The 25,058-nt window shown below is 37.3% G+C and overlaps 1 protein-coding gene across 8 annotated transcripts in view; it reads left to right on the top strand.

The window, feature by feature from the left end:
• Nucleotides 1-25,058, top strand: part of KLHL32 (kelch like family member 32) — a 123,854-nt gene that overhangs the window by 40,359 nt on the left and 58,437 nt on the right. For 6 of the 8 annotated variants that reach the window (XR_014317274.1, XM_082757763.1, XM_082757766.1 and 3 more), the window contains 2 exons: nt 11,449-11,556; nt 23,054-23,152. Coding sequence is in view for 6 of the 8 variants with exons in the window: in XM_082757763.1 (XP_082613889.1) it covers nt 11,449-11,556; nt 23,054-23,152 (207 nt within the window). In the remaining 2 variants the exon portion in view is untranslated. Of the gene's footprint in view, nt 1-11,448; nt 11,557-23,053; nt 23,153-25,058 lie in introns of those variants that run through there. The other 2 variants (XM_082757767.1, XM_082757770.1) reach the window with 2 other exon arrangements.

Below are 25,058 nucleotides of genomic sequence, written 5' to 3' on the forward strand. Positions count from 1 at the left end.
GGAATTTGCTTTGATAACAGTGATGTGATCCTTCAGTACTGTGCATAAAATTGTATATTGTTCAGTTTTTCCTGTATTTCTTTTAATCTCTTTAACCATATAGTCCCTTAAGCTGGGAATGAGAGCTGACCTTTTCATTCTACAGGATTCATTCTAGTTGAGTGGCAAATGCTTAAAAAACAATATTTAGATAGATTTCATTGAGCAGATGTATTACTGCAGGCTCAGTTATCAATGATTGACATTATGTGACATTTTCTCTGAGAGTTTATACAGAACTTGTTCAGAAGAATCATGTAATAAGCCTCTTAATCATATTTCATGTAGTTGGTATTGATGGATATATTTTTTTCAGTGTGCAGGAGACTCCAGAGGACATGGCTTATGATTGATTTAGGACAGACAGGCTTAAAATGGGAGGAAAACAAAACAAAATTATCATGTTAGTAATGAGAAGAAAAAGCTGTGTTTTCACATGCTGTAAGGAAATATTTACATATTAAATTGATTATTTAGATAAGTGTATGTTACATATGTACAGGATGGTTAATATTTGATGCAAACTGTCATCTATTGAAGTAGTATCTTGATTATTGTTTATTCAGTCTGGGTTTTTTATTATGATAGGTAAAAACAGCAAAGAAGAAATAATAGTGCTTATGTAATGAAGGATTAGAACATGGAAGTTAAGAACAACTAAAGGTTAATACTACAAAAGGGATTAAATAGATTATAAGTTATTTATTTAACATTACTGTTATGTGAACATTGAGGTGATATTTTTAGTACAAACTGCAAAGGAGAAAGTTTTGGCCTGACAGACTTTATAGTCCAACCAGATGAGTCTCAGGACTGGATATTTACAAATTTGAGCAACCCATATAAAGATACGTTTAGGTACCAAATCAGGAAGAATTTAAGACTAAGTTGTTCCACTGATGCTGGTAAGATTACACAGGCTTAAAATTACACATGCAATAAAATATACCAAGGTATCACATCATAACTGAGTTCCCTGGGCAGTGTAGAAAATTGATTCAAGATCTCTTAAGTGCTAGTTTACTTTCTTAATAGCTTTTATGATGCATCAGAGAAATACAATCAATTTCCTGAAAAGAAAAAGATGTAAGATGGGCTTAAGTTGAGCCAAGGGAGTTTTAGGTTAGATGTTAGGAAGAACTTCTTTACTGAAAGGGTTGTGAGGCATTGGAACAGGCTGCCCAGGGAAGTGGTGGAATCACCATCCCTGGAAGTCTTCAAAAGACGTTTAGATGTAGAGCTTAGGGATATGGTTTAGTGGGGACTGCTAGCGTTAGGTCAGAGGTTGGACTCGATGATCTTGAGGTCTCTTCCAACCTAGAAATTCTGTGATTCTGTGATTAAAACAGATGAACATAGAAGTAAATGAATATGTTGTGGGAAGTGAATCTGAATAAAGCACTGCATTTACTGAAAATGCCTATCTATTTTAAAATATTTTAAGAAGAACTCAAGCAATATCATTGTGGAATTGTGGAGGCAGAAATTGGAAATGATAATTCTGCTCTTCTAAAACAGTAAACCAGTACTCGGTGGTGTTACTTACCTTAAAAACTCAGTGCAAGAAGATAAATAGGTAACCTCAACAATGAAACTCATAATAGTTCTTTGGCAATTAGCTTGCTTGAAAGACAGAATAGATATTCACTCATTTTCAAAATTTTCTTTTTTCTTTTTTATTTTTTTCTTCCCAGGTCTAACAACTACATATTAGTTTGTTTATTTATTTATTTATTATTATTATTTTCTTCAGGTGTATTTCTGAATTGGGTGGAAAAATTTAGTTATGGAAGTAGTATGACTACCAAATAAGCTGCTTGTTTCATTCTGATTCTTAGTGCTGTAGAGTTCAGTAATAAAAGAGGCTGGGTGGGATGGCATGCTTAAGGTTTAATTTATGCACAGAATGGTAGGATTTTTTTTTTTTTCGCTGTAACTTTTGACCAGAGTCCTTACAATATAGCTGATAATTTTTCAGGGAAAGTAGGAGCAATTATTTATTTACTTATTTTTAACAGCGAACTCTGTACTTAAGAGATGAGTAAGCTCATGTGCACAGAGGCTAACTCGTTGTTAGTTCATCTTGACGTCCTCTGTGTTCATCTCTTTTGAGTGTGTTGCAATGAAAGGAACTACAAGAATGCTAGTTCACTCTGTGCCAACTTTCCACTCTTGCTATCTGGTTGTGATTGTGAGGAAGTGCAGCAAATGGGTATACCCTTTATAGTAGAGCATACGTCAGATTTCTGGACACAAGAGCAACAGCTGAAGGTAAAGGCAGGCTCTGGTACCTCAGTTGCAAAAGCTCTAACTGCCAGTTAGAGTCAAGGATGAAAGATAACAGTAAACTGAGTGGGAGATACTTGTATTGAGCTGTGTGAAGCAAGCCTGGCGTTGCTGAAACCCTATGAACACCATGGGAATGCAGCTTCTAATTCAGATGTTTCTGACGTATCCTGGGATTACTGTGCTTGCTGCCTGACTGATAACACCATGGTTGAGTGAGAATTTGTGCAGTTCAGAGCTATGTGTTAGTGGGGGGATCCAAGTTTTCTTCAGCTGTTGTAGTAGACATAGAACTAGGGTTGCTGATAGTTATCAAAACAATGTTTTGATAAAAACAAAAGCAAAATGCAGGATGGTAATGCTCTTTTTTTGGGGGGGTTACTGTAGATTAACTCAGTTTACTCTCTATTATTTTGAAAGCTTGGGTTTATTTTAAGTTGCTTTTAGAGATGAATCAAAGAAAAATAAAGATTTCAGTCACTTCACATTCTTGCTGAGGGAGCTTTGAGATATTTCAGAGGTTATCACTATGCAATGGAACAGTGTACTTTATTCCTGGAAGAGCCAGGGTATTTCTTGAAGGCAGCAATTTAGATGTTCATTTGCTCATCTCACAATTGGAATGTATCACAAAAGTTGGTTGGGGCTGATGTAGCTGAAACAAGGGATAAGCATAAGAAGGTCAAGGTAGGGAAACGGAAGGCATTATGTATGGATTCAGCCTGTCATAATTGGCAGTCTGCAACTATTTTTAAAGAGCTACTTACCCCTAAGGCTTTTGAACTAGAAATGACTTTACATGAATTCAGGTAAGTGAAAGAGAACTCAGGTTTTTTATATATAATTATGTACATATAATTTGTCACATGAAACTCACTTAAAGGTGCAAACATTTTTCAGTTTCTCCTTGCTGTTATGGTTTGTAGTTTTCATTCCAGAAATACTCATCTTAAGAAACCAGAAGAAATTCTAAAGATGAATATAATGAAAGGAAGCAATTAACTTCTGTCTCTTCAACTTTCATTCCTCAGTTAAGTCAACCCATTACTTAGGATTAAAGTTTTCACCTAATTTAGGTATCTAGGCTAAGCTAAGTGTTCAGGCTTCCTCTACAGTTACAGAGTAGAAAGGATATTTGATATAACCTCACCATGAATATTGTGTGTCATTCTGGGCTCCACAATATAAAAGGATAGAAAGATATTTCATCACACTAAGTCCTGTAGCTGGGTGTCTAAACATACCTATTTCTATCTATCAATTATCCACAAAACACTTTCATTTAATTTTGTTATACAGCTGGCTATCTTTACATAATATTATTACAAGCCCCAATGACAATTTGTTCTCCTATTCTCTCAAGTTTCCAGTATTTTACCAGTTTTCTTTCTATCTAGTATTTACACAGCATATCATTGCTCGTTTAATGACTTTTTTACTTTCCTTTAAACACTTAAATGTTAAACAGGTTTTCTGCAGATTTAAATTAGCACCTAATGGTTTTCAATGTCTTTCAAATATATTCCTGTAATTTATTTGAACTTGTATCAGTGTTCAAATTATACATGTATGTATATATTAAACTCCCAGCAGAAAGCTTATAAAAGCTCAAGAATTCCAGTTTGTCTCTACCTAAGTCACTAGTAATAAGTCACGTAAAGTTTTGGTCACCATTCTTTTCAAGTATAACAATTTGTTCTTTTTTTATTTGTTTACTTCTCTCCTAAGACTGTGTATGTTTTATAATTCTGTTTCTGTCCTTTAAAAGGACACTGAGATGCATGGAATTCACTGAAAGTGTTTACTTGTGTAAAATACTGTACGGCATGATTAAGTTGTTTTGTGACGATGTACTGCTTGCTAAGCCTGCCAAGGCTATAAGATTGATGTGTACAAATGGGGACAAGCTCATTACTGTCACAGATATGGATCATCTGAGTAAGTAAGAAAGTGACTCGAAGGCAAGGAGCAATTTTGTACCTCACTCTTTCTGACAGTGAGCAATTTGTATTTGGGGGATTTTGAATATTCTTTTCATGTTTCTTTATTTCTAAAGTTGTATTTTGTGAAGGAGTCTGTACCTGTTGTTGCAGAGCTGCATGACTGACTAAAAAATCAATGGATCTAGACATTTTTTGTCTAATTTATTACTGTTAAAATAAGTATACATTACAATTCTGATTTGGTGGTGTTTCATACCCATCTTGCATTTTAGATTTTTAAAATCTAAGCAGCTGCAAAAGCTGAGCATGGGAAGTTAGACCCAACAACTGTGCTATGCATCATTTACTCAGGCTGTTCTGCCCAGTTACATCAGATTGATCACATCTGTACCTGTTATTGTGTTGCATTCAGTGTTGAACTCTTGTCTTATTTTGCGTTCTATGTAAACAGCTCTGTAAAGGTGCCTTTGGCTGCTGAGGGCAAACCAGTGAAACTGCAAGGTGCTGTGTATTGAAGGCCCACCAACTTGCCTCTTTGAAGTTAAATTTTCCAAAGTCAGATGCTTTTGTCAAATACAGTTTGATTATGTTTACCCAAGGATTCTGCCCTTCATTTTCATTTTCCTGTCAGAAGTTCGCTAGCTTGGATTCTATTTCAGGCCTAGATTAGAAGAAATGAGGGTTGTTTCCTCCCCTCTTTCTCTTTTTACAGCTAATTTCTGCCTGCTTCACAGAAATGGGTTCATCCTAGTTTGTAGCTTCTTAAACAGATGTGATCTCAGGTGGAAACGTTTGTGACTGGGTGGGTATATGCTGATCCCTGAGTTCTAGAGCAATTGTCACAGAATGGCAGAAGGATTACCTTCACTCTTATTTTGGGGAATTCATTTAGTTAATTAAAATCTTGACTAAAGAAAGAAGAATTTAAGCAATTGCTTTATTTTCCACAATGGTCTCTCATTGACTGATTGGACATCCCTGGAAGTCTTCAAAAGACGTTTAGATGTAGAGCTTAGGGAAATGGTTTAGTGGAGACTGTTAGCGTTAGGTCAGAGGTTGGACTCGATGACCTTGAGGTCTCTTCCAACCTAGAAAATTCTGTGATTCTGTGATATCAGAGCAAGACCTGTATATTTAAAAGAACTTGAAGAAAAGATGGGTCCTCTAATCAGTAGGCTTTGTTGTAAAAAAGGGAACTGAAGTTGACATACTGGCAATTTGGGTGCTGCCTACACTCATGACCATCTTGGAGGGAAAAAAAGCATTTTCAAATAAGGTTTTATTTTGTCCAAGCAGAGGTATTTTAAAGGAAAGTATGAAACATTAGCATTGTTGAATTATATGAATAACTTATAATAATTAACATTTCATGTTTAGCCAAATTTGGTAAATTTTCCGGTAAGTTTGATTTTGAATTACACACTTGTCCAATGATTTTATATATCATTATTTTTCTTGTCTGTCACTTGTACAACTACCTGAGATGTTTTTCTTATTGCCTTGTTTTTAGTGTAACTAAAGAGAAAAATAGAGTAGTCTACTAGCATTGCATTAAAAGAAGGACTGATGGATCTATTTAAGTGCAGAGAACTTCAGAGCGTTTTCAGAGATATAACTGAAATCTGAGTTTGACAGCCCAACCATAACTCATACTCTAGGTATTGGAGAAGCCAGAATTTAATGACCAATGTATTTCTACAGTTAAAAACATAGCAATCAAGTACAGCAGCCTGAATTAAAGACTGGGTTTCTAAGCTCAAATTCTGCCAATGGTTGAGCAGATTTTTTTCATGCCAGATTAAACCTTTAAACTGTGAGGCTGAGAAGGAAATTTGCCTGCTGGTAAGGACACCAAGGATCATCAAGCAGAGTTCGGTTCTCCTGTGTAGGAGACTACTTTCCTGGTGGATAATTCGGTTCAGCCAAATGTGGACTGTCTGAAGACCATGCAGACCTTATCTTGCAGTTAAATGCTTTGGCGTTGCTCCCTGAAAAATAAATGACACTGAATGTCAAAAACTTCCAGAGAATACTTAGAGGGTTGCCATGAGAGAAAATGAGCTCTGTGTAGCAGATGGCACATAAAGCTGCAGCCCTGTGGCTTACTGGCAGCTACAGTTCTGATAGCACTCAGCTCTATTAGACTGCCTGTGCTAGTACATTAGATGGATAAAGGCTTGTTTTCTGTCCCTAAACACAACCGGTGAAGCGTAGCTCAGGTCCTTGTGACTAAACCTTCTCCCCTCTACAAACATCTTGGTCTTATCCCTTTGGAACAGCCATGGCTTGAGCTACAACGTGGGCTGTGGCCTGGCCATTGTCTCAGAGAGCTCTGGCTGGCAGGGGACAGAGCCGCACTGGAGGCTGTGTTTGTGAGGCATGGCTGGCAATTACACCTTGGTCCCTCTGACAGTGGCCTCATCCCCTTGAGTTTACTACTTTAGGTGTAGTAATAAGCCATGTGTAAGGACTGTGCTAGACTTACTGTGGTACTGTAGAATAGTTTGTAAATGTAAATCTAGTAAGACTACAATGAAAACCTGTATTAGTTCATCACTGAAGTGATTCCTTGTCTACAGATGAAATTTATATAAGTGTTTCTCTGTACCTGAAAGCTTATCCCATTGTGAGACACTCAGTCTTTGATCAGAATAGAAACTTTATTAGTTACCATGCTCTTTAGATGGTTCTCATGTTCAGGTAGTTGCTGTAGTACAGCCAGAGAAAGCAGAGCATGCAGGGTCTTGCATTGCTGAGCACTTGTAGGCTTTTGACAGGCATTTCATGAGGGAGCTGGGTTCAGGGAAGGTGTGCAAGTCTACCCCACAAGAGATGTGTAGACACATTGTGTTGTTAGACTTTATCCTCTTTATTCAGGAGTTGGTGTGACAAAGGAGTATTATCCAAAAAAAGTGTATTTAGTAATGAATATCTGAGACGATGAGTTTGTTTTCATAGTGAGGGAAGTACCTATGCATACAGTGACACAATTGTTTCACTTCCGATGGCGTCAGTGCAAAAGGCATTCTTAGTAGAAGAGCTTTTAAAGAGTTTTAGAATACTCAAGATATTTCTGAAGTTTGGAATATATTTTAGCAAAAATAAATGTGAATGATTTTTTTTTTCTTCTAGTTCCAGTCCAGATGTATGTTGACCACCAGTTGTAGACAATCTGTCAAAAAAACATGTAGCAGCACTCTTCCCAGGATCTAGCTTGTGTACTGCACATTATTTAACATTCATTAACTTTTTTAAACTATGTATTGTTGCCATTGCTTTTGTGTTCCAGTTTTACAGATTAAATCAAAACATGACCTGCCACAACACTTCTCTGTGCTAGCTGGTCAAATTGCTACTTAATAGAATTAGCAACAGCTGATGCATGAAATGTTTGGTACAGCATTATTAATGGTAGTGTAAATTCACTGTTGTGCAAGAATTTGAACACTTTTCCTGATTTCTCCAAGGCAGGATATACTTTGTAATTGTACATTCAAAAGCTTAAGGACACATTTATAACACATCAAAGCATATGGAGTGTATAAATCTGACTATATGAAAATAGTTGTTTGTTGGTGTGGTGCTTAGAAAACATTCTATTTTTTTCATGGAAAAACCCATATTTTAATGAAAAATATCAGAACTCCTAACCATGACACTTGTGAGTAGTAACACAACACAAAAACACTGGTAACATGCTTGTGCTTAACAAATACTTATGAAAGGCTTAGTGTAGGTAAAATGACAATAAATATTCCTTTTTTAGTTATCTGGTGTGATTTTTTTTTTTTTTTTTTGTCTCAAGTCTTGCATTGCACTCCTGGTTGTCATATACTCTGATTTACTATGTGAAGTTTATCCTTTTTGGTGAGAGCATGATTTATGCTGTGGTAGTTATGCCCAACAGTGAATCTCTTTATGCCTAATAGTGTAGGAAATTCTGTAGTTACTCCATTTTACCATATTGTAACAGATAATTTAGGAAACAGATATGCAGCCCTTCCCATCGGCCACTGAAATATTTCCCTACTAAAAGTGCAACAAGTTTAAGTGTTAGAAACATTTCTGTCTCACAACATTCACCAAGAATCCCCAGTAAAGCCAAGCAGAAAATATCTGGAAAAACTACCTATTAAGTATGTTGACAATGTATTACATATAGTCTCTGGATAGCTGGTGCCACATCACAGGTCATATACTTAACAGAATGTGTTTGTAGATAATATCTTTTTCAACACTCAAGCATGTGATATTAGTAGCTCCAACAGCAGCTTTAGACGTGCATGTTAAATAATCCAGAGGGTGCAAATTTGAACATACAATTAAATGTGAACTGGGAGAATATCTTAACCAGATGAACATCTCAATTACTGAACTTCAGGAAGAGCTCTTAGTGTATGGTTTTATTTTTATTTATTTATTTTTTAATTATTTTTTAATATCTTAAAGTTGAACCTTTAAATACAATGGAAATGGGAGTTATGACCTTGAAAAACTATGCTTGTGGATATATCCATGTCAGCATATTAACCTGGACCAGAAATTCACTTGTAAATTTCTTTTTATTTTCCCTGTTAGTTACTTTTGTATGAAATTAACCGTCATGGTACAGGTGCTGTTGGGTACCAGACAATGGTTAATCTGATGTAAATCCTCAAAAACAAACAAACAAACAAACAAACAAAAAATTTGCCATGAACTCAGGTTCTTAGAAGGAACATCATTGTTCTACAAATCCACTCCATTACAGCACACTACTGATGATCATAAACATAACACCTGTTGTTCAAAGAGCAATATCCTGGGTTTAATGCAAGGGAGAAATTTGTAATAGGAGAGAGTTACAAGGTTACACTATCTAAAAAGAAAAATAAGGTGAAAGTTGGAAGAGGCACACTGGAACAGTTGTAAACTTGAGGACTAGGAAGGTTTCCAGTAGCTATATTCAGAGTAGATTCGCATTTATATTTGATTTGCTGTAGCTCTTTCCAAAACCCTGGGGATAAGCATTAGTTAATCAGTATTTTCTTTATTTTTCCATTGAGCCAGTCCAGTATGTGGAGGATGTCTTTAGATGAAACTGAGGGTTCTTGGTATTGTCTCTATGCAATTAACAAATGCAAATGAAGCGTTATTTTCAGATATGCTGGAAGGCACTGCATCCCAAAAACTGTTTAAGGGTCTCGGATACAGGGCAGGGTTCTACCCCTGTTTGTTGTGTGGCTAGTTTTCAACTGGTGCTGCATTTTGGCCTCAAGTTCTCTCTTCCAGACACAAACTGGAGGTCTGCTTTTACAAGGAGCAGATGGCTGATGGTTTTTTTTTTTTGCAGCTCCTGGCAAGCCCTGAAGCCTCACAGTAGCTATTAGACTTCACTTGATACATCTAAATGACAACAAAATGTCCAACCATGATTACATGTTTAAAGGAATTAGAAAAGCATCTGAACTTATATATATATATATATATATATATATATATATATATATATATATATATATATGTATATATGTATATATATATATATATATCATATATGCATCTGTTTGTTTCACGGCTGTGTCTTACATTAGTGTCATAAACCTTTTCAACTATCTGACGTTTCTGGAAGGAGCCCTGATATCACTGTATTTCAATGAGAACTGCAAAAAGACAAGGACTGGCAATGTGATAAATGTCATCCATGCTTATTCTGGCTGACTTCCAGGCAACAGATTTATGTCAAATTATGGTGTTTTAATGATGAAAAGGCTAACATTTTCAGAAGAAATAACTTATTTGCAACAAACTCTCAGTTCTTGAAAGAAGCTTCCTGAGTCTAAGTGAATGCCATGTGATAAACTGTTGGAGAGGATAGGGCTTATTTTTAACTTTAAACTCAGCAGTGGTTGGTGGATAGGTTGTATATATGAAATCCAGTCTGCTTGTTGGCTGCCTCAGCTTCTGCAGGTATCAGCTAGAGTAGCCACAAAAGTAGAGGAACATATATAATTCATAACAAGTGCTTCTTTAGTGGAATTCTCCGAGGTGGTTTGCTAGCCTATGTAGGAGTATTAACAGCTTTACACGAAACTGGGGCTAAGTTTAGACTCTAGCAATGACAGACGGTAAAACTGTTTAATTTATTTGTTCACAGTTTACTGTCAAAAGACTGAGAATGGTATATCTTGTTAAATGTGGGGGAGAGTAGCAGAAGTAAAAGTTGCATTTCTGGAAGAGCATTGGACTGGGGAATGGGAGTGACAAGAGGAGGGAAGGAGTGATAATTAGGGAAGTGCAAAAGGAGTGCAGGCTGGCAGGGAAGAACATGGGGCAAAGATGGGAATTTAAGCTTAACAGGGATGGGAAGAAAAAGATTCCTACAGGGATCCAGAGATAGAGTAGGGTTGCTTCAGTGCAGGGAGGCACTGAAGGCTGATGACCTGGAAAGTAAGAGTGGATGAAGGGACAGCTGCCCTTCTCATCTTTACTTATAGGTAAGTCCAATATAACTGTACTCATTGTCAGTGTAGGTTTTATGGGTTGATAGGTTTAATGTGGTCTGAGAAACTGGGTGAATAAAAAGTAAAGGGAAGTTGGAGATGCAGTCACCTAAAGCTATATCTTTACTCCTTTTTCAATAACTTCAGTACTATATTGTACACATTTCAGTCTGAGGTGGTACTTGGAGAGCATTATTATTTTATTTTTTTTAAATGTTTTAATTGCCTCTTTGTCCTATACAAGTAATGGTGTATAGCTTACTGTCCTTCCTATATATAATGATACTATTCATAATAATAGTTTTTAGTTAGTGGTGTTTGTAGGGATTTTTTTTCCTAAGTCCATTTTTTGTGTTACAATATTGAACAATACTTTATTGTGTGACTGTTCCCTTTGATTTCACCTAAATTGCTTAGGAAGTATATATTCATGGGCCCAAGTGATTTGTTTCATTTTTTTCAGAACAAATTTCTGTATTTCTTTATTGATAAGAGGACTCTTAGGCAATATTGATTGCTATGGGGAAGTATTGAAAGCTTGTTATAGATCTCACTCTAACTCACAAGTCAGTTGCTATTTAGAATTCTTTTTCAAGGAAATACAAGAGTTAGTGAAGATAGAAAAATGAGTCCTATTCTTCCTGGACCTTCACTGGGGTTATTTTTAATTCTTAATAACATTTCTTTTCTTTTCCTAGGCAATGTTTAGTCTCTGCATGGTTGAAAGTGAAGCTGATGAGGTGAATTTACATGGTGTCACAAGCCTAGGTTTAAAACAAGCCCTGGACTTTGCATATACTGGACAGGTACTGTACAGTTCTAACCGAGAGAGAAAAGTTAAAGCAATTTGCAATAAAAACAGGTCACCCTTAAAGAACTGCAAGAAATTATTCACACTGCCCAGTACAAGGTCTTTTGGTTCAACAGTTCTTATTTTAATTACTGCTGTGTGTGTGGGGGGGGGGGGGGGGGGTGGCTGGGGTGCTGGTTGGTGGCCCCCCTTTTATGGTGGTCTGGTTGTTCGTAAAAATTAATGTAAGTTGATCTATCTGCTGAATAAGAGAAAAAAACACACTAGGTGCTTTTCTAAAAATAAATATTTATAAACTGTTGCTGAGCTTGAAAAATTATAATTGAGGGAAAATTTTACTTTTGTGGCAGATGCAGTCCAAGTGTCTTTGTAAATGCTTATAGGTAATGTTTTTTTTTTTTTTTTTTGTTTTTGTTTTTTTCATGTTTTATGATAGCATGTTACTAGTGTATAAGTCAAAACAAAACTTTGGAGAATTGGAGAATGTGAAATGATACTCCTGTTTCCACCGCTATTGCCCCCTCCAAAATGAAACAGAACAAAACAGCACAAAGAGAACATGTATGTGTCCTGCCGTGCCTATGCACTGCATACATGGTCAGCATTGCTATACGATGCCATATCAGTTCAGTGAGTTGAGAACTTCTTACACCCAGCTTGGAGATACAATGTTTTTGCTTTGTACTCTTGTTCTAGATAAACACATGATTTCTGGAATTATTGCTACAATAATTGAATTTATTAGTTAATTTCGAAAAGAAAAGCTTAAATCTATATTTAAGAAGAATTGCTGGGTTGTACTATGGTATGAGTATGGGGCCTTAATTTTTTTCAAAGGGAATTAAATAGAAATAAGGGATTTATTATGTTTTACCAAAAAACACTTGATGGTTTGCAATTGGCCTTAGAGATTAACGCTTGAAATTCTCTTGTTTCTGCTATTATGGAAAACACAACTTATGATATTAAAAAGAGAGTGAAAGAAAGAGAGAGAGAGAAAAACAGAAAGATACCATACCATGTTACTGAATTGGCTGAAGGTATCAGTGTATGGCTTGTCATCTATGTTTTGTGTTCTTTCACTTGAAAGTATTGATAGGTAAAGGTGAATGTTTCCTTTGCTGTTGAGCACCTGTACCATGCTCAAAGTTATTTGAGACTCTTATTCTGAAAAGAGAAGTCTTATTGCTAAATGGAAGTATTCAAAATACACTTTCTAAAGCCAATTTTGAAAGGATGGGTTGTAATGGACTTGTATCTGACCATTTCTGTGTGCTGTGAATAGAAGTATGCTCCCCTACTGTTCGGCGAAATTGAAACTTAAGTACACCTGTGTAAAATATGTTGGGAACCACAAAAGGACAGATTTGTTTTCTGTAAACCAACAGTCCACCCCACCTTGTTGCTGGGATAGTATCCCCAGCTGCCTCGTAAATATGTGCCTTCTATCCTTGATCCTTAGTATTTTGCTAAACCTGCATTCAATTTGAATGTGTTTTAACTGAAATGTAACCTTCTGTATAAAATAGTGTATTGGAGACATCTGGTGGAAATATTCAATATTGCATTATAGCAATATTTGATGCCTACAGGTGTTTAAAATTATCAACATTAAGAAATTAAATTTTTAGTGTGATATTGCAATCTGATACCCATCTCTTATATCCTTGCATTATTATTATTTTTTTTTTATTTGAAATGTGACTGTGGACTTAAATTACTGATGTTATCGTCCTGTGTACTGAGGCAGACAGTTCCTTATTGTAATAACTGTTGTAAATTTTTTGCTTATAAGGGAAAATTGATTTTTAAATAGAAGAAAAGATTGTAATAAGTCTGAAGTTAGATTTAAATAATATAAGAATTCCAACTGAATTAACGCATTACTATGGTCCCTTGTCATATAACAAAAAAGAAATGTTGATATACAAATGCATAAAAACTAACAAAAGGAATAGTAGCAGAATGCGATGTTGCTGTATCTGTTTTTTCTCAAGAGTAAAGTTGAGACAAAAAATGGATACAATTTCATTAGCATGTTCTATGCAGCTAGACTCTCAGTAGTTCTCTAATAATGAAATCTTTGGCAAAAGTGACCTTTCTTCTTACTCAGCTGTTCAGCAGCCAATCGGCTTAAAACAGGCATACAGTAGGCTTATTTGGAGGGGTATTTTCCCTTTGACAGGCTCTTCCCAGAACGTTATATGTGATTGCAAAAGATCAAGGCAAAAGTTTAATTTAGTGAATCAGTGTTATGATATGCAGCCAATGGTTTCTTATTCCATAATGAATTTGAGGATGCTGAGGTTTCTTGTTTTCTGCACCAACAGAGAGAGGAACCTCAAATCTGGTTCATTTTCTCTTGCAAATCCACAGTGCCCAAATCCAATGCCTACAAAGATGAGATTCCAGGTTCTTGTTAGGATTTACAGGCATGATTTTTCTTTTGGAAATACATGTGACTGTCCTAACTGTCTTTCCTAATGCAGGATCGTGATCATTTTTTGGTGCTCTTACTGCATGCCCATAATGTCCTAATGAAGGAAAGGGGCTTACTTAGCCCCTTTTTCTTAGAAGGAGTTGAATCTACATTGCCTGAAAAGAAGAAAGCTTTTGTGATAGACTGTAATGTAGTCTAATGGATAGTTCCTTCAGTCTTTTGGGGTGAGGCTGAAAAATTAAGAAATACTGAAGTTTGAAGAAAAGTGTGTCTTAAATACATTCCCTATTGGATCAAGCATTTTACCACGTACTCCACCACATATTCACAATTCAGTGATACGGTTCTTTTCCTTTTGTAGTTGTCTCTGTCCTTTCTTCATAAAGGGGCTTTAGGGTCATTCTCTCATACTTCAAAGTGGTAGCAATCTCAGTAATTGCATTACTCACCCTTGCTTCCCACACAATGTGTGTTGGAATGGAGGTAGATGAGATATAATCAAAACAGAAATGTATTAGATATGAAACAGCTCTTGGGGCAGGGTTTGGAGTTCAGAATTCTATCTATCTAACTACTGGGTTAAAGAATTGTGGACAGTTGTCTGCTCTTTTTGACTTGTTTGCTTGTTTGTTTTTGATTTTGATTTTAACTCTTTTGTTACCAAGAGGCATAATCTAACTTGGAGGAATGGGATAACTCATCATTAAGCTGTTTTAGCTGGATGGTGAATCACTTGTCTTCTGCTTTTGATCAGAAGACCATCCATCTCTGGGCCTCTGAAAAGTTTCAGTGCTGAAAATAATCTTAGGAAATATAAGTCTAGCGGGACTGAATAAGTGGCTTGAACTGAAATTCTGAGACTCCTCATTTTGGATGAGATTCTTGCATTCCTCCTCATATTCAGGTCTAGCAAACTACATCTTTTTTTTTTTTTTAAATGTTTTATTTAAGTGACACCATCTTTTGAGTCACATGACGGGAGCAGTGGTATAGTTTCAAGAGAGAAAAATCATGTGAGAACATTGGATTTAATTTGCAGCAGGTGATTGTGATTCTAATTCAACAAAAATACAAATACACAGATGGAGTTCTATGTATACCGAAATGCTTTGCAGACTCGGATCTCTCTTCTTTGTAATTAAATTTTATCATCTGTCTTTAATCTATGGTAATAAATTATATTCTGCATTTAGGTAGAATTGTGTTTGAGGACCTCAAAATACGTTACAAAATCAAGTAATCACTGATCTTACTTTATTTGTTCAAAAATCATTTCATTCTCTGACGTAAATAACTTTCCAAAGGCCATTTGGGAAACCAGCAGCTTAATGGGCTTAATACATAGTTCTCCCGACCAGTTATTATTTTCTAGCTGGAAGTTCTCTGTTTTCATTTTCTGAACCATCGTGTTTTGCTTTTGTAAAAAGTAAGTTGTCTCCTTGAAGTTATAAAATTATTCTAAATTACCAAAGGAGAAAAGAAGGAATCAGAGGGGTAGCCCTAGTATAAGGGCTGTTTTATTTTCAGCTATTTCTCCAAAAACAAATTTTGGTGTTCCTTGTGCTGTGGTATCTTAGATAGTCCTAGATTAGTGCACCCTTCAAGTCTTTCTACAGAATGTTGAAATGTTTCCATTTCTTGAAATTTACATACAAAGTTGCATTTACAATAATTTGAAAATAGTCTTTAAACTCTTAACTTACTTTTGTGACTTCATGTTTTTGTTACTTACATACTAAAAAAAAAATAAAAAGTTAGCAAATTTTCTTTTACTCACCAAATGTTAACATAGAAACAGTCTTTATTAACAGATATCACAGAATTTCTAGGTTGGAAGAGACCTCAAGATCATCGAGTCCAACCTCTGACCTAACGCTAGCAGTCCCCACTAAACCATATCCCTAAGTTCCCACTAAACCATATCCCTAAGCTCTACATCTAAACGCCTTTTGAAGACTTCCAGGGATGGTGACTCCACCACTTCCCTGGGCAGCCTGTTCCAGTGCCTCACAACCCTTTCAGTGAAGAAGTTCTTCCTAACATCTAACCTAAAACTCCCCTGGCTCAACTTAAGCCCATTCACCCTCGTCCTGTCACCAGGCACGTGGGAGAACAGGCCAACCCCCACCTCGTTACAGCCTCCCTTGAGGTACCTATAGAGAACGATAAGGTCGCCCCTGAGCCTCCTCTTCTCCAGGCTGAACAAGCCCAGCTCCCTCAGCCGCTCCTCGTAGGACTTGTTCTCCAGGCCCCTCACCAGCTTCGTCGCCCTTCTCTGCACCCGCTCAAGCACCTCGATGTCCTTCTTGTAGCGAGGGGCCCAAAACTGAACACAGTACTCGAGGTGCGGCCTCACCAGAGCTGAGTACAGGGGGACAATAACCTCCCTAGCCCTGCTGGTCACACTGCTTCTTACACAAGCCAGGATGCCGTTGGCCTTCTTGACCACCTGAGCACACTGCTGGCTCATATTCAGCCGACTATCCACCATCACTCCCAGGTCCTTCTCTGCCTGGCAGCTCTCCAACCATTCATCTCCCAGCCTGTAGCTCTGCTTGGGGTTATTGCGCCCCAGGTGCAGGACCCGGCACTTGGCCTTGTTGAACTTCATGCAGTTGACCTCAGCCCATCGGTGCAGCCTATCCAGATCCTCCTGCAGAGCTTTCCTACCCTCAAGCAGATCGACACACGCGCATAGCTTGGTGTCATCTGCAAACTTACTGAGGGTGCGCTCAATGCCCTCGTCCAGATCATCGATGAAGATATTAAAGAGGACCGGCCCCAGCACCGAGCCCTGGGGGACGCCACTAGTGACTGGCCTCCAACTGGACTTGACTCCATTCACCACGACTCTTTGGGCCTGGCTATCCAGCCAGTTTCTAACCCAACGAAGCGTGCGCCAGTCCAAGCCTAGGGCAGCCAGTTTCTTGAGGAGAATGCTGTGGGAGACGGTGTCAAAAGCCTTGCTGAAGTCAAGGTAGACCACATCCACAGCCTTTCCCTCATCCACCCAGTGTGTCACTTTGTCATAGAAGGAGATCAGGTTCGTCAAGCAGGACCTGCCTTTCATAAACCCATGCTGACTGGGCCTGATCGCCTGCTTGCCCTGCAAGTGCTGCGTGATGACTCTCAGGTGATATCTCAGGTGATTAAAGGTGATATCGATATATCATTCTAGTTACAAATGTAGAACTACATGTTGTTTTCAGATATTTTATGTGCTTGGGTTGCTCTCAATTACTTTAACACATAATCCACAAAAGTTCTATTAATTTGGCTTTATTTACCAACTTGTATTCACTTTAAAAAGAAAAAAAAAAAAGGGGGGGGGGGGAGGAAGAAGAAAAAAAACACCACTACCACCAACAGAAAATTGAGTATGTGGTTCTGTAACAGCCATATCACTATATCACTTTACTAACCAGGTTTCATGAATTCATAGGAGTACCATCTGGTGATTTTTTTTTTTTTTTTTTTTTTTTTTAAATTCATACACATGAACCTACAGTTAGTTTAAATATTATCTTATAACTCCTTTGTGAAATTGTTTTTTGTTTTGACATTTTTTCTGTTTTTGTTTGTTTTTGCTTAAATATTTCAGCTAAGTTTATCCTTTAACAAGAAAAGTGAAAGAGTGAAAGGTGTTCTTAGTAGTAAAGAAATAGTGCAAATAAATATTTGTAAGTACAACTGTTTCTCCTGACAACTGCTTTGATTCCTTCATAAAATCATAGCTTTCATCTCTCATCAGAATCTCCCTCCTTTGATAGTGACAGCTTTTCTAGTGATTAACCAGTATTTTATTTGCCATTTTCAGTTAAGATGGAGGGGATACGGCTGTCAATATTTTAGCACCTCTTATTCTGCTAACCCTTTCTAGCTACCTTGTGGATGAGGTATGTTGCAAGGCAGTGTTGTGAGTGGGTGATTTGCCTGGGTAAGTGGCCTCCTGTGTGTTGCAGTTCTACTGGTTGCCTTTTGGCAAAAAATAAATAAATAAAAATAAAAAAATAATAATAATAATTAAGGTTCAATTAAACTGCTCAGTGACTACAAATATCCTTGTTCTTTTCTACCAGGCACAACATGACAAGATCTTTGAAAAATTTATCTACAGCAGGACTATGTCTTATTGTAAATGTTTATTTATATCACATAATTTTCAATGTGATTTCAAATCCAAAAATATAAATTTGATACTTAGAAGTCAAAAAGGAAGTGTCCAGTGCTATCAGGACGATAATCTTGTTTCTGTGCCTAGCACTAAGGGAACAGCTACTAGGTCTCAGTTCAGTTAGTTAGAGATTGTCCAAAAGGCTTAGAATAATATGGACCATAATTACTGAGTTTATTCAGTTTTTTAAAAGGAACTTTAACATTTTGTGGTATTTGTTCTGGATAGGTATCAAGGTATGGACACGGCAGCTTTTCTAGAGCTGAAAGTAATCAAAGTATTGAAACACCTCACCAAAGAAAAAGTGAATTTGCTTGGAGTCCTAGTTCATATGCTATGTATTTAACACAGACTTCCATTGAGTTTTCTGGAAAAATGCTATGATATGTATCAGAGAAATGCTGGTCATGATTCTTTCTGTCACTGGCTAATGAGACATCTGGATTTTGCAGTGAGTATTATCAAACATTACATGCCCAGGCTTTGGGCAGTTGCCTGCAGGGCACTGGAACATTCTTGCCCCGCTCATGTTTTTTTGAAGCAGCCACTTCTCAACATGTGGGGAGCACAAAATTCAACTAAAACACCAGTGAGCAGAGACAGGCAGAAGTGCCAACTAGTTGTGAGTGAAATGCAGCCTAAATTGCTTTAAAAGAAAAGTTACTTTTTTCGATTGCTCTGAAGCACACAGAATGATCTCCGGAGGGGAGAAACAAGTGGTGCTTTTGTTAGATACCTGTCTCTTTTGAAATGGTGATCACTGCAAGTGGAGTCATGGAGTCAGGAAGGAATTTTCTCTTGCATCAGGCTGTCAGGAATTTTATTTTATTTTAATTTTTTTCCTATGTTAAATTCCATATAGTTTACTTTCTGGAATTTTCTGACACAAAATTACATGTTTCTTTACTGTTACAGTGTAACAGCCTGCAGTATACAGAGAACCGATCTAATTGTTCTTTGCAGATATAAACCCTATGAAACTCCATAGGAAGTGGTAGTTAACCAGGACCTTACCTTCTCCCTCAGGCTATAAGTTTTGTTTGTTGGGAAGGACAGCTTAGGGAGGTTTCTACCTCACTCACTTTCACCTGTTACTGCCCTCTTTGCTACAATTTTTTGTAGGCTTATTCTCATTGGCTGGTTATTTAAAAAAAAAAAAAAAAAAAAAGCATTAGAAAAGTAGGAGAAAGTTCTTAGTCTGGGCAGCGTGGAAGTGAGACATGACTAGTTGTCCCAGAATTGTCCTTGAGAAAGGATGGTGCTTCTTGTATTGCTCCTAGCCCAAGAAATCACACCCACTAGTTGCTTTGTGTAGTGAAGTGTCCCAAGGAAAACAGATGGAAGAGAGAGGCAAGATGTGTGATCCCAGTTAATCTTCTCAATTCTTGCCCAGAGTCTGGAGGGAATGCATGGTGAGTTGGGAAGGAAAAACATAAATCTCAGGGGAGAGGAATGCATTACAGGTTTAGAACTACTGCCCAGAGGGTGGATGCATAAAGGGGTTGTTCAGGGCCATGTGTGTTTGTGACAGTGGGATTCATTATAATCAACCTCTCCTGTCTCAGCATTGTGTTTCAGAAGCTCAGGTTTCATTTGTAAAAGTTTCTAATTCTTACATATGAAGGACAGTTTTCCTCGTTACATCAACCAAGCATAAATGGATGCATTTCCACATGGATTTATGTAGTATCTCTAAGAAACACGGGCCTAAGAAATTGTGTAACCTGCCTTTCTTGATGCTGTGAAAATTCTGTTACAAAGAAACATCAAATTTAGCATCCCTTCTGTCCCTTGATTTGTGGATCTGACCACAAGAGGGGGTGAACTGGGTATAATACACAAATCCTGAAGGATTTGTGGGATGATGGATGGATGGTATAAAGACTGTCTAAGAACAGGATTCATGTTTAAATACAGTGATTTTGTTGAAGGAGAAAAGTTACTTGACAAAGGAGATCAGTTTGAAAATGAACAGTATGTCACACCAGGGGCTTTGGAAAGTAAGCTGCTGAGGCTACCTGCAAGGTCTGGCCATAGCATAAAGGGAGAAGCGTAAGCTGTTTTTCCTTGGATAGCATCAATGGGCCAGATGAAAGTCGACAGCATAAAGAAAATTAACTCTCAGAAACAAGGGTTGAATAGAAGTTTGATTGCAAGGTGCAGCCAGGTGCAATACATGAATTGCATCTAATTAATCTTAATACACAAACAGCACAGAAACCAGTCTTAAGGTGGCATGTGTCATACAAAGGCACATCCTTTGCTAGTGTTAATTGCAAGATTTATCTGAAGTCAATGGTTCCAAATTACTCCAACCTAGTTTAGGCCTTAAAATTATGCTGCACAACTTGGGTTGAGAATGGAGTAAGGAAAAGGACTAAGTTTTTATTTTCTATTTTTAAGTTTCCACAGGAATAATTTGTGATTCATTTTGAAGGTGCAAATCCCAAGTAGATCTTAGTTGCCCTCTCCTTAATTTTTAATTAGCATCACTCTGAAGACCTCAGAGCTGTTTTGAGGTTAGACAGAGAGTAGAGTCAGTCACTGTATACTTGTGGTGTACTAATGATGGTATTCATGTGCATTTACTGTTAAGATTCATCTGGACAGTCTATATAGAAAACTAACAGCTATACTGGTGATTAAATGAAATGTAGTAATTGTATTAATAGAAGTTGAGGCGTGGAATAATTGTGGATTGCCCCAGTTTCAGTAGAAGGAGGGCTTGCAATTTTTGTTTCCTTCTTTGCCTACTGTTTTATTTTTTCCCATGGGTCTGCCCAGCATCAGTTTGCTGGTGGTTAATTAACATCTTTGCCTATATCCAAATGAGTATTGAATAAAAATTCACATAGGTCAACCTAAGGTGAAATATGGGAAGAGACAAAATGGCCTTTCTTCAGTTTTCTTGGAAAATACAAAGGTTGAATATGTTACCTCAGTGGAATACATCTTGCATGATGTATAAAACCTGTAAGAAACTGGAAAAAAAAAAAAAAAGCGTTCTGCCACCTTGAAAAGAACTTTGTGGCTGACTTTGAGCAGATCACCTCTAAGTAAGTAACCAGTTATCCTCCTTGCCCCTGGTCCTACTTCTCATCTCATAATGCTACTAGTATTATTTATAAATGGATTGCTGTAGCTTTAAAATACACTACTGCTATCACAGTTAAATACAGTTTGTCTATGCCTTACAGGTAGTAATCTGCTTAGTGTTCTGTTTCTCTTCATATCATGTCTTTAACAATACTAAAGACAGTGGCTGGCATTTAATAAGTAATACAGCATCAGTTCAAGTGACAGAAGTTGCTTGGTGTATATGATGTCTGAATAACAAACATTGCAAGGTCTAAAACAGTGTGTTTTGTCAGTCCGACCTTGAGTTCTCACTTGAAAATAATTTACAGTGCTGCACAATTTTTTAAATGTACCTATTGAAGATATTTTTGTAACTGACATCATTTCTGTCTTTCCCTTCAACTACCTCTCATCATGCATAGCAACCTAATTAGCGTCAGCCAAAAACCTGGATAGCGGTGGGCTTGATTCTTATTTGCATTAACATCTTTACATGTCTGTCTGGCTAGGTAAAGAAATTGTTACGCTACATGTAAATTACCTGTATGTTTGCCTAAAACTTAGTATAAATACATAGTGATTTGCACAAACTTTAAGCATGCCATATACTGCCAAGTAAATATGTCGTTGATATAAACAAGAATCATTTCTTGTTCCTAAAATGTCCATTATGTTGGGGATCACTTGTTTTTGTTGGTTTTTTTTTGCTTGAAGAAATGTATGTTGGTTTTGATGGAAATGGAAAAACTGTAGCTGCAAAAGACACAGATAGGTGTCTTTCCTTTTTGTGTGCCAGCCTCCATATTTCACTGTGTTTGAGACACACTGTGATACTGTGAGTTAAAACTAAATTGTATGGGCAGAAGAAAAGGGATCAGAAAAAAGCTTTACTTCCCTTTGGAACAGTGAGAGACTGACCTCGTGTGGTGTGAAACCAAAGTTGTCAGGGGAAACGCAAGAAGCATAAAACTCTGAATAAATGGAATATCTTTGAAAAATTAATATTTCTCAACTTTTTCTGATTTTTCTTGGATGCTACACCAGTTACCCTTAAATAATATTGGTTTAGATAGTTTGTTATGTGCTTGCTAATAAAAGAGATTGACTGGTGTCTATATTCCCAAAGATTTTGTGTCCTGAGAGGGATGCTCTAACAAGCTGACCTCAAGACAGCAGGCTAGGAGCTGAGGCCCAATTATCCTGGCTGCTGCCTGTGTGTGATTTTAATTGAAATGAGTAGGAGTTTCATGTGAACAAGTGACAGGATAATCAGTCTTGGTTTCTAAGCCCTTTCTGGCACTTCCCCAGCAGCATGCACACTCTGTGCCTTCACAGCCTTGCTCTGTAAAATGGAGAGAGTGGTTAGGAAAATTATGAAGTGGTGTACCATGCAGAATGGGAAGGGTGTTTCTAATCTGTATATTTTTACAGGCATGAATAATATTAATTCTGGAGACTTGTCAGTTACTTTGGTCTGATTTATCAGCATATATGGAAATAACCAGGTAGAGCATACATACATACAATAAAAGGATGTTCTGCTGTTTTGAAAAGCCTCCTTTTTAAATAACTAATATGCATTTCATTTTAAAGCATGAGGGGGTAGTCTGGCTTATGAACTCTTGCAGGAAAATCTGCTTGCTAATCAAACGTACTCTAAAAATTCTTTCCCTATCCTGCAAAGATTTTTCTGTGTGCTTCTATTTTGTTCTTTAAGTTGAATGAAATGTCTGAAGTACCAAAGGCCTGTAGTGTTTTCTACAGTTCTACATGACAAACCTTTTATTTTCTTCTTTACAGATCCTTTTGGAGCCAGGGGTGATACAGGATGTACTAGCAGCTGGGAGTCATTTGCAGCTGCTGGAGCTTCTCAGTTTATGTTCTCACTATCTCATTCAGGTGAGGCTTCTCTTCCTGATTATTAGTCATTTCTGTTTGGTAAACCTTTGTTCTAAGCCTAATTTCAGTAGGAGAGCATTAGTGAAATACCTGGTGTAGCCTAAGTGGCAGTAAATTGGATTTCAGGAGACCTGAATTCTGAGGGTAATATGGGTATTACTTTTTGGTAGGTGCTTTGTCCTCCATCCCTTTTATCCATTTCAGTCTCAAAAACAAGGGTGCTCCATCAATTAGTATCAGCACACAGGAGTTTGAGTCCAGCCTTCACCAGAGAATTTGCTTTCTTCTTCTGCAGTTTACCAAAGGTAAAGCATTTCCCTGTTGGTGATCGTGAGTACTGTGAAGCATTCAGTTGCTTAACTGTTCACTGCAGAATATTGACGTATATTCCATGGCACAGCTACCTCTCGCTGAATGGGTAGGCTGAATTACAGTGGCACCTTTTTATCTGCTGGCCTCATACCCATAATGCTAATAGTAATATCAACATTAGAGCTGTCATTATGAAGGAAAAAAAAATATGAATGCAATAAAACCATGTTTTGTGCTTGGCTCATGTAGGAGATGGCTCATGATGGTAACAAGAACATAGCTTTGATATTTAGCAGTGAAAAGCTTTATAAAAAATAGTAATACTGGTTCTACAGAACCATTTATTTTTCTTTGTAATATTTCAGTATTGTTTCTGAATAGGGTGGTTTAGCTTTATCTGTGCAACAATTGGGCATGGAAGTGCATGTCAGCACAATGCTCTCTGTGTGCCTTTGCCTTCCACCAGCATAATTGCCTTTGAACAGTCTGCTGAGTGTGCTTGGCAGCACACTGAGCTGCTGAGTACCATAGGCATGCAGGATCTCATGTTAAGAGCCTCAGGATGTACTTGAAGGCTTTGCATCTTACAGAGAGTCTGTTCTTTGAATGTAGCCTCAGGGAAGCCTTCAAAATATATGTTAAGACAGTAATGTGGTATTAATTTGTGCATATTAAAATGATTAGGAAATTAAAGTAGCTGGTAGAGGACTGCAATTTGTGTCAGTTCTGTTTTCAGGAATGTAGGGAAAAATCAAATTTTTCTGAGAAAATAGACATGGAATGTAATGGGATAGATGGTCTTTGAAGAAACAGGACATGTGAGAAGCCAAATAAGCTGCAAAACCATTTGGCCCAGCAGCTGTCAAGCAGACATGGGAAGGGGGTACTATAATAAGAAAGAAGACTCAGGTCCAAAATTGATAGTCATACAATATATTTAATGCCCCCATAACAAAATCAGTCGGTGTGAGCATTTATTTGTTGCTTACATGCTCTTTGACAGAAATTGGACTAAAGAGACCATTGCAGTAAAGAAGTTAGGAAAATAAAATAGGAATGGAGCCGAGTATTGTAGTGCAGGTGAGGAAGGGACATGAGAGGACTGCAAGAAAGGTGCAGTTATGTGCCCAATTTAGGTCATAAAGAATGAAGACTTATGTGGAACAGCCTGTGATATTAGTAGCTTTTCCCTTGGCACCGTCTAAATGCTTTTTGATCTGCAGGTCACTGAAGTGGAAGCAATCAGTGAATAGACATAACATTAATAGCGCTTTGGATCTAGTCCTTGATATGCAAGCCATAGTCAAGCATTTAGGAACAGATTGTTAATGAATTAGTAAAACAAACAAAAAGCAACAACAAAAGCCAGTGAGCAAACATTGCTGCCAAATTTTTCTGTTATTAATATACATGTATCAGTAAAAGTCCTATGGAGATGATGATCAATAAATAGTTACTCAAATAATGTGAGAGGTCTGTTGTTCTCTGAGTAGTGTACTGAGGTAGGGTAACTGAATCTGTGCTGGTGTGAAAATCAAGAGGAAGTGAGACCCAGTGTAAAGATTTGCAATTATGGAGGTTAGGAATAAGGTAG

Source organism: Aythya marila (assembly GCF_965140915.1).
Source record: "Aythya marila genome assembly, chromosome: 3".
NCBI classification, from domain to species: domain Eukaryota; kingdom Metazoa; phylum Chordata; class Aves; order Anseriformes; family Anatidae; genus Aythya; species Aythya marila.